General features: G+C 36.0%; 2 protein-coding genes across 2 annotated transcripts in view; one reads left to right on the plus strand and one right to left on the minus strand.

Annotated features, from left to right (window-relative positions):
* LOC107674496 (dedicator of cytokinesis protein 8-like) overlaps positions 1 to 9,503 on the minus strand; it is a 49,281-nt gene extending 39,778 nt beyond the window's left edge. The window contains exons 1-2 of the mRNA XM_016468477.1: positions 9,244 to 9,503; positions 430 to 535 (exon numbers count right to left, since the gene is read on the minus strand). Of these exons, the coding sequence (XP_016323963.1) occupies positions 430 to 535; positions 9,244 to 9,302 (165 nt within the window). The 5' untranslated portion in view covers positions 9,303 to 9,503. The remainder of the gene's footprint in view (positions 1 to 429; positions 536 to 9,243) is intronic.
* Positions 9,504 to 10,313: 810 nt separating this feature from the next.
* Positions 10,314 to 11,119, plus strand: part of LOC107674499 (COBW domain-containing protein 1-like) — a 13,014-nt gene continuing 12,208 nt past the window's right edge. The window contains exons 1-2 of the mRNA XM_016468481.1: positions 10,314 to 10,488; positions 10,771 to 10,941. Coding sequence (XP_016323967.1) covers positions 10,799 to 10,941 — 143 coding nt within the window. The 5' untranslated portion in view covers positions 10,314 to 10,488; positions 10,771 to 10,798. The remainder of the gene's footprint in view (positions 10,489 to 10,770; positions 10,942 to 11,119) is intronic.

Here is an 11,119-nt window from a genome sequence, read left to right on the forward strand (position 1 = left end):
ATTATATACAAATTATAATTAAGACATAAAAATTATATAGATCGTTTTTTTATTCGATTTTTTAATAAAATATATAATTTATTGTATTTGTAAAAATTACAATAATTAATTAAATCAATTAATCCATTAAATTATTATACAAAATCTTTTGACTGCTCAATGCCACGATTGACCAATCAGAGAGCAGTATTCCAGAAAGAAATATGAAAAATATAAACAAACCTTCTTACATTTCTTTTTAAACGGAATCAAATTAGACAGTGATGTGACAGACATTTACCCACACCTATTCCCACATACAGAATAAAGTGTTTATAAACATACATCCATGTATAATTTACCAATGACCTGTTTGTATGTTCAGAATAAGTTTGAAGTTACTAAGCTGGATTCTACTGAAGTATTTATCAGTGAAAGTGCAGCACTCACTATGTTGAAGCAGAAAGAGCCAGAGGCGCTGTAACTGTGCCGGTGGTGAGGCAGGGAACCATGGCTGATCCCACTGAAGTGTCTCCGGATCTCCGCCGAGGAGTGTCTGAGGTGAGAGAGGGAGACAAAGATGAAGAGGGTGGAGAGGAAACAGAAAATGAGGTGCACCATAGGATTATTTTCCAGTGAGAGGTTTTGGGCCGGCACCAGCTGCTTGTTTACACACCAGGTGCTTGTTTACACACTCTCATTGTGTATGTGTGTGTGTGTGAGAGAGAGAGAGATGCAAAGTTACACACACTGAAGGAACCTCCCATCAATTACCTTATTCATTACTCATCATTAAACACACAGACACCTCATTAACCTGAAGTTAAGTGTCTCAGTAACTGTGTAGTTCATGGTCAACTCTACCCAGATATGAATAGTCATACACCATCATACACCCGATATTTGTCCATTTCGAGTTGCAGATGACTCTGTCTGCTTGAACGATTTACAGTAGTGTCCCCTGTTCCAAAGTCTGCCAACAGACCTGTCAATGGATAATTTGTGTAATTTCTGCTTTCTATATTGAACATGTTTCAAACTCAGAGCATACATTTTTTTTCACACATTCCCTCAGAATCGAACCCATGACCTTAGCATTGCTAGCAACATGTTACACTGTTTGAGCTATATGAACATAACAAAAATAAAATAGTGAGATTTAAAATGAGATATCACAATTGAAAATGAAAATCACAATTATTAAAATGTGTCAACTGAGAGATAAAATGTGAGACAAAGTTGCAATTGTGAAATATAAGATTGAAATTAAGTAAAAAAGGTTGAAATTATGAGATAATAATATAATAAAATCCAAATTGCAAGAAATAAAGTTGCAGTTGAGATATAAAGTCTAATTTCTGAGAAAACAGTTTCAATTATGATATACATCACCACGTTGAGATACAGTAGAGTAAAAAGAAACTTTGCGGTGGAAAGGGACTTTCATATAGTTTGCAAGGGTTTTTTTGGGGTGAATTTATTAAGTATTGTGTAAAAAAAAACAACTAAAAGCTAGTTTAATTTCACTTTAGGTGTACATCTCAACTTCCTTTATTAAACTGTAATAACTAATACATATCAGCCAGCAGCCACCTTGCTCTCTAGCTATCAGTATCACCTTAAAATATCCGCATCAGTCAACCACTAGATTTGAACCCACAACATTTGCATTATCAGCCCAGTTCCTTAAGTACTCAGGCTACTATAATCCCAAAGCTATATGTACATTATTATATTCATTCATTTGTACATGTATTAATGGTATCAAATAATTCATTGTATACTTTTGGCAGAGGGTGAGTACAACAACAAACCCTTCTGCAACATGCAGCTTTTGAAACGCATGCTGTGAGATTCCCAAATGAAGCGTAAAATTATTTAGACACTCTAATGACATGTTCCTCAAACACTGGATAGGGTGCGCTGATGAGTGTGTGTGTGTGTGTGTGTGTGTGTGTGTGTGTGTGTGTGTGTGTCGTGGTGCACCTGTGCTTCCTAACCACCATCAGACAGACAGTGTCCCAGATTTCTCTGTCCCACTGCAGCATCACTGATGAAATGAAAATTCACAGTGTAAAAAAACCACACAGCATGAGATTTACTTTAAATTTAGAGCATATACTTGAGTGAATTCAACACCTCCAAAACACTACACTACAACCAAGTTACCACTTAAGCAGTTAGTTACAATTCTCATTTTCACACCTAAATCACTTCAGTCACATTCCCACAGTGTCTCAGCCAACAATTCCCACAATGCAGCCTGTTTTTCTCCTATAACCTCCATTGATTTCAGCAAAAGGATTCGCCTCAGAAGCAGAGAGGTATTGTGTTTGGCAGCCAGCCCTCCAGGCCCCGATACAACAGAGTGCTATTGTGCGCCCGCTTATCAAAAGTCCTAAAAAATGGGTCACCATTCATAACGCTGTGTTGTTTCTTCCCGAACTCATTTACACAGATTGTCTGTTGTAGGATAATGGGGTTTCTGTAATCACGTGCACTTTATATTCACTATGTTTGCTTTGCATCACATGAATGAACTGCATTTTACAATATATAAAAATAGAAAGCAGTTCTTTTAAACGGAAATAATATTTTACTATATTATTGTATTTTTGATCAAATAAATGCAGCCTTGGTGAGTACGAGACTTCACTTTAGAAATAGCAAAAAAAATAAATAAATACAAATCTTACAAAACCCAAACTTTTGAATTGCATTTCCAAGATCGTTATGAACATAGCAATCACACAAAAAGGCGACATAACAAAATGAACTGCAACACCATCCGTTAAATCAAAAATGTTGTAGCTGCTGTTCTTGTTTTTCAGGACTCTGTTTGGTAACTTGCGCCAAATCAAAATATCAACTCGAAAGGCTAGTTTTTAAAAACTAGAGTAGATTTGTTGAATTATTAAATGGGATTTATTTGTTATTTATTTGGGATTTATTTGCTTTCTGGGAAAATATCCACAAAATCAGCTACAAACTTCGTTAACTACTTTAAAAAGTCAAGTCTGGGGCAGGAGAGCATGCAAATTCTCTAAACCACAGGGCAAAGACAAACAGGAGTGAATTATAGCATGCAGCCTCTCTATATATTGAAGACAGACCACAGAATACCGCAGAGAGTATTTAGTAATGCAACACAATCACGATTCGTTCATAATAGTTCACGTCATTATAGAACAAAGGTCAAACCTCATGCAAGACGAAACGCCAGCTGAATTTCTAAAACAAACACATTACAAACTCACATTTCTCTATAAAAGCAAAGAAAGGAATATCAGATCTTTTATAGGATAACCAGGCATTCAGTCGAGTCCTATGACAAAAGTCACTATGAAGAAAAACCAATTAAACATAAAAGCCTGAGATGCGTGTGAGCTACAGTTTACACTCCACAAAAATGTTACAGTCTTTAATATGACTGGAATGTTCATCACAACAAAACAGCTCATGAAACTATGGATGATGGTGTTTCTGTGTTATCATGGACTGTTCTCTGCACTGGAGGTAATGACATAGGGTGCAGAGATGAGTCTCAATTTGACCCTCCTTCTGCTCCATTGGATTTCCATCAACTTTGACAGGAGCTGTAATTATTGGGAACATTTCACACAAACAAACAAACAGCTCACACTTTATGAACAGCCATCATGATTTTGTTACAGACTTTTTGATAATATGATTACAAAGATCAGAAATCTTTTCTAAGGCATTCTGATGATAATTGCTTGTATACTGTAAGCATTTGGGTCATTTTGTTCACTACATTAGAGATTACTCAACCAGGTACTAAAGAACTTCTGAAGGGTGGAAGGGGAAGGGATGGAGCAAGTTCTGTCTGTGCAACTTTTTAAATTGCTGGTCTCTATACGCACGTCAGACAGACGCCTTTGGTCATTTAGCCACGTCTTTTCTTGCAACATGAATGTTTTTAAAGGGATAGTTCACCCAAAAATGACAATTCTGTTATTAATTACTCACCCTCATGTCGTTCCAAACCCATAAGACCTTCATTCATCTTCAGAACACAAATTAAGATATTTCTGATGAAATCTGAGAGCTTTCTGACCCTGAATACAGAGAGCAACGCAACTACCACAGTCAAGGCACAGAAACGTAGTAAGGACATCGTTAAAATAGTCCATGTGACATCAGTGGTTCAGCCGTAATGTTAAGAAGCTACAAAAATACATTTTGTGTGCAAAGAAAACAGAACTAACAACTTTATTCAACAATTTCTTTTCTTCCGTCTCAGTCGATGCATGTTCACAAGAGTACCACGACAAGAAGAAGAAATTGTTGAATAAAGTCATTATTTTTGTTTTCTTTGCACTTTCTGGGCCTTGAACGTGTCAGTTGTGTTGCTGTCTATGTAGGGCCAGAAAGCTCTAGGATTTCATCAATAATAATAAACATTATTTATTAAGATAATAAATATCTTAATCTGTATTCTGAAGATGAACGAAGGTCTTATGGGTTTGGAGCGACATGAGGGTGAGTAATTAATGATAGCATTTTCATTTGTGGGTAAACTATCCCTTTAAGTCACCGCATCAATTTAAAATGCATCTGTATTGTATATAATTTTTTTTAACTAGGGATGAACCAATATTAAAATTGCACTCTTAAATGGCAAGCACATTCACAGTGCTCTTAAAGTCATAGCTCACCCCCCAAAAATGAAAAATGTCTCTGTGTTATTTTTGTCTGTACAACAGAAGTCCATGGTAACCAAGTTTGGGTGAGTAAATGATGACAGAATTTTCATTTTTTGGTGAACTGTCTATTTAAAGGGTTGAATTTTTGCTGTAACGTATCAAAATCCTGTTATCACTAAATGATAATCTAAATCTTACAATAGGCAGAAAGAATTAAACATATAAACTTGGCTTTATATAATATGTCTATTTCTAGTACATAAACTACCATTCAAAAGTTTGAGGTCAGTAAGATTTTTTTAAATGTTTTTGAAAAGCATGACGTCTCTTATGCTCACCAACATTTATTTGATTAAAAATACAGCAAAAACAGTAAAAGTGTGTAATGTTATTACAATTTAAAGTAACAGTTTGAATATATTTTAAAATGTAATTTATTCCTTTGATTGTAAAGCTGAATTTTCAGCAGCCATTACTCCAGTCTTCAGTGTCCCATGATCCTTCAGAAATCAGTCTAATATGATATAATATAATAGAAAGCTCAAAAGCATTTATTTGAAATATAAATCTTTGATAACATTATAAATGTATCTTTTGATCAATTTAGTGCACTTATTCACAATGATCCCAAACGTTTGTGTACGGTAGTGTACTATATTGACCTAATTAGAATTAAACTTTTAATTCGATGCATTGTTTAAAAAATATATTTAGAAAGAATCCAAACATTCAATAGTGTCAATAATCAAAAGTGACATCTTCTAAAAAAAACTAAATGAACAAAAATCAACTTGTCAGATCTGCTCTTATTTTTCCCCATTGCAGATTGTGCATGATGACAAGAGACTGTAAAACATAAGTACTAAGTACGGCCATGAAAGTGGCAGCCACATTCCAAAGAGAGCAGACTATTATTGTTAGTCTTAGCCGTCACAGCCAAGTATGATTGTGAACACTATTGTGCAAGAACACCACTCTAGAGTGTAACTTCCCTTGAAGGTCAACATCAGCTGAAGATAACTGAAATTAAAGAACTATTCTCGTGATACTGTCGAGCATTTCCTTCAACTACAACCTTTCTGTTGAACGAGGGCTTTCGTTTATAGTCTGCCACGTCTCATTTCATTCTGTTTTCACCACAATGTCCGTCCTAAAACATTAAGTGTCACTTCTCATACAGAAATATTTCTCCATGCGCCCAGAAAAAATCAAAGGATTATGAAAAAGATGGAATAAAGAGCAAACAAAAACCCCAGGGCATCCTTCTCCAGTACAAAACACAGCTGTGCTCACAGGACTTTTCATGTGTGAATGCATCCTTCATGCAAATAAATGTGTGGTCACTGAAAATGAGAAGGGACACGGAGGGTGGTGCATGAGCCAAGAGAAATCTGCAGCGTATGCGCTGACGTTTTTCCCCTATCCAAAGCTGTCTGCACGAGACAGCACGAGTTCAGCTTGTGCAATACAGCAGCTGCAGCCACAGCAAGTATCAGCCCCCAGTGAGATGCGCTGTCAGGCTGCACTTGCATGAAAATCTGGGAATCATTCTGTTAGCGATGAGCTCTGGGCTTTTTACTGCTCGACTTTGTTTTAGAGACATGCCTATAATCTCTCTTTACCATCAATAAGTCCTTCTGAATTTCCTATTGTGTCCTACAACGAGGAAGTGAAACAGTGACTGTTAATTGCTTAATCATAGTTACCCAATACTGCTGTGACAACGGACATAAACCTAGAGCTCACTATAAAATAGAGATGTACCGACACAATTGACCCTTCACAGGGAGTTTGACTGACAGGCGATCTGGCCAATCGTAATGCAGAATCTGTCATTTTTGTCAGACAAATAAACCAGACAGGAGAGTAGATCGTGTATTGACATCTTTGCGCGGTTGAAACAAGATACCTTCTAATGTTCATTCATGTTTATTTCATGCTATAACTAGTAAAGAGGAAGAAATGATCGGTTCACTTGCCGCTTGAACTGAAGCGCTACAGCGATCTGTCACAACACAATAAAGAGCCACAAAACGGTATTTGTTGTTTGAATTTCTTAAAAAAGACTAAATTTGAAAGTGGAGACTTTGTTTCATATCAAAAGTAACCTGCTCTGTCTTGTCTGTTGGCACATTTTCAGTGTCCTCGTTGCTCCGCAATGTATTTTTCACTGCGTGAGAACATAATGTGTGGCTGTGTTTTTTGTAATTTTTCAGTATTGGATATTTAACTGTGCAGCTCATTACATTTAGATTACCTTTGCCATCATCTAACACTCACAACTGATCTGTAAAAACGCTAATAATCTAATAATAATGTAATCTTTAGCAGCTATCAAAATGAATATCCATTTTTCATACTGTCGTACATTATAATACTGTGATGCATAAATTCACTGCACTTCATTAATTCACATCATCTTAGTGCTGGGCGGTATACCGGTTCATACCGAATACCGGTGTTTATTTTTGTTATGATATGAATTTTTAAAATACCGCAATACCGGTTTATGTCGCTTAAACAACGTTAGGAACGCGACACTGTTTGAAAGAAGTCCCTTTTCACTGTTTCACTGTGGTGAGGGAACAGCTGTATGTGTTACTAAGCGTGAAAGTTCCGAAACTGAAGCTGTAGAACTAATAGAACGTGATGACAATTTTATCAGACGATGCCGCGATTATAAATGAGAGTGACTCCTGGTTAACATGTATTAAAAGGGGTCGTGTTTAGTCACTATAGTGTGTTATTTTTTGACAATATTCACTCATCATGACAGTAAAATAGGGCATTCTAAGTCAATATACTGCAGTATTTCCTCTCTCAAACAGTAGAAAATATGGTTAACACACGGTCATGCATGAAAAAAAAATACCGTCATGTACCGTGAAACCGGTATAATTTTGAAAAATACCGTGATATACATTTTTGGTCATACCGCCCAGCACTACATCATCTTTAGAGTTTTGGTTTAATTTTGACAAAATATCATTTAATAATAACTATTTTTACTTATTGGCCATTAAATAATAATAACAAAAATAATAAAAACCCAATCTCACAGGAAAACATAACTATTTTACAAGCTCTCGGATTTCATCAAAAATATCTTAATTTGTGTTCTGAAGATGAACGAAGGTCTTACGAGTTTGGCAAGACATGAGGGTGAGTAATTAATGACAATTAACATTTTTGGGTGAACTATCCCTTTAATATCAACTAATAACTAATATAGTACCAATATCAAAGTTTTCATCTCCGCAACAAACTTTTCAGAAAGCTACTTTACATATCTTTTCATGTTTTTGTAATCAGTACAAGCAAAGATATCAAATACTGATGCTGATCAAGCACAATAACAATTGTGCTTATACAGGATGCTGCTGAACATGTAAAATACTGTTTTTCAGTTTTGGCAAAGCCATTAAATGCTCACTATGGGTGATGTATAGCTACTGAAGATGGATTATTAGTCATTAAAAAAAATAAATAATCCAAAACATGAGTACACAGACAGCAGCCTGAGATTCAGTGCAAAATTGCAACATGCCATCTTGGTATGGATCAAACCTGCAGCATCTTCATTACAAGCCAAAAGCCTTACATTTCAACCACCATGAAGCGGTTACATCTGAGAAAACAGCATCTCTGAGTTCCTCAGATAAACTAGTGGTTAAACACATGTGACTATATAAGCAAACAGCTTATTAATTCATAAAGACACTCCACTGCATGATTCCCACAATCTGCTGGGGGGGGGAATGGAGTGTGGCATATGACAGTTATGTTATGAATGAACCTTTGTGTGCCTGTGTGACATAAACTCACAAGACATAATACCGATCATTACCCTGTATATGAGCACTTTGTTCCCTTTGTTTTATTACCGGACTCCCTTCTTCCACTATGTCCGTATATTCATTTCCTCCCCACCTGTTGTGTGATAAAACAGGAACAATACAAACTTCCACCATAACTTTACACCTAACAGAGGCCAGTACTGACTCGTCATAACCAGAAGAGAAAAGGGGGCTTGTGGAGGAAATGATCAAATAGACAGGAGATCCATATTTAGAATTACACGGAAATGAATGAAAATTGCACTCAAATGCTTTGACATATTTTTTTCAATCATTCTTCCTTTCTTTTTGCCTGAAGGGATACATGTGGAAAGCCTCTGGACCTCAATAACTTTTACAGCACAGATGTATTTGAATGTAGACCATCTGCATACTGAAAGTGACAGGTTGCTATTAATACTTCAGTTAAAAGCTTATTTGAAAATTAGATTTCCATACTGAAAAAAAAACATTAAATGTAGGCTACTGATAAATACTGTAATTAGTGCAATAACTCATGAAATAAGCGGTAATATCACATAGCCATAATTGATAAGAAGACTCACAAGACTATCAAGTCTCATGGTGCCAGACTTGTAGCTTATTCCAAACGTGTAGCTGCCTGTTCCGGAATTCACCAAAACTCCCTGAAGATTTAACACTGACTGCGGACAGACAGACAGCTCCAAAGGTCAGCTCAGCTTCCCTGGGATCTGTCAGTGCACGGGCTATGAGGTCTAGCCAAAGGAAATGAACATTACCTGTTGATTTTGAGAGCGAATGCTCTCCGCTCTGACGCTGGCAGAGAAGCCATAGCCATGCGAGTCTGATCTCAGTCCACGCAGAGCCGCGGAGAGCAGCACGGAGCGGGGATGATCGTTGATGGCATCGCGAGCCTCATCTTCGCGGTATCAGCGGCTTTGCTGGGCGGAAACTTCCGCATTTTAACTTCAACCCAAACAGAGTGGATTTAAACGAGAGAGAGAGAGAGAGAGAGAGAGAGACTAAACGATGTTATGAAGATTAAGGGTGGGTTTACTTAAACAAATGGGTTTAAATGGGTGACGACAGATAGCAGTACACTATAAACAAAAATACCGGTTTACGTTAAGATGTGAAAAAATAACAAGCCTGGATATCTTTTTGTCGACATAATATGTTTGATAAAATATTATTGACAAAATATGTTTATGTTGTTATTGTGGTATCTGGTGGATAAGCAGTTATTTATTTATTTTTTTTCAGTAAACTGGTTTTTACACTTGGTCAAGTTGCTGAATAAAATGAAATCTAGTCAGAGATGTGAAATAGGACAGCTGCGACCCCTGTCGGCCATGAATTGCGCTCAAACAATACCATTTTAGTATTATTTATTATATATTGTTACAGCATTTTTTAAATGATTTATTCATATTTTGAATTCATTTTTATACGTTCTATTTTCATTTTATAAGCTGTATTTAATTAATTTTAATATCGTGCTTTTGTCGGTTTTAATTCTTTTTTAATACTTCTGTTTAGTCCAAATGTACCAAAATATTAAATGTATAAAAGTAAATTATTTTTCTATAAATTAACGTTATATTTTCTATATGTTAAAGAAAAATACTGCGTGTTCTTACTTTGTGCATATAAAGTGTTTGGTAAGTTTGCCATCAGTTGTTCTAGTCTATATAAATCAGGGGCATACTTTTTTATAATTGTCACCATATTTATCTCTATGCTTTCTTTTATTTATTTATTTGTATATTAAGTTATTAAATACAGCGTGAAATGCTAAACACAGCAGGTTTAAACACCATTCACATCATGCACGTAACATTCGTTCCATTTTTAACTAGGAACTGTACCTTCAAGCCAAAGCGCAGCTCGGACCGTGATTACATACACACCAGCATATCGCTCAATTAAGTGTTGCTCTTTTATTACAAACTGGACGACAGAACTCACTCTGCAGGTTATGTTTTAAAGTAGTACTTCATCTAAGAGCTCGTATTTCGCAAAGTGTAAGTTGTGTTTTATATGTGTTTATTCGCTTCTATTGTAATGCATGGCGCTTGTAGATCGTAGTAGTGCCAAACCGCACTATATTGACAGCACATGTATATGTCTTATATTAACAGCTCATATCTATCAAACACGGTGAAATATAATATATGTTAGATTTATGTTCGACCTCTGAGTGAGATGCCCCTACGCTGAGTAATCTTAACACTGTAGAATGAATATCCTGTCTTGTTATGCCATATAAGCATATAAACCACTCCTTCCTGTTTGTGTGTTTACAGACTCTCATTAGTTCAGGAGAGCTCAGTAATGGAGGAAGAGGATGAATGTCCGGAGTTAGTTCCCATCAAGGAGAAGCAAACCGGACCCGCAGTTCAGATACCGGTTACCATCATCACTGGATACTTGGGTCAGCATAGAAAAAACAAACAAACCATAAAATATTTGCTTTCATAAATATGATTAATGTAGACCATAAATCATACTTATGAAAGCTAAATAAATACATAAAATAAAATATGCTCTATAATACAATAATGCAAATATGTGTTACTGTATATTAGGGCTGCACGATAAATCGCATGCGATATTTAACGCGCATCTTATCAGTAAAGCCGGTTCTGTAATCAG

Source organism: Sinocyclocheilus anshuiensis, unplaced genomic scaffold, assembly GCF_001515605.1.
Source record: "Sinocyclocheilus anshuiensis isolate Anshui unplaced genomic scaffold, SAMN03320099.WGS_v1.1 scaffold1214, whole genome shotgun sequence".
NCBI lineage: Eukaryota > Metazoa > Chordata > Actinopteri > Cypriniformes > Cyprinidae > Sinocyclocheilus > Sinocyclocheilus anshuiensis.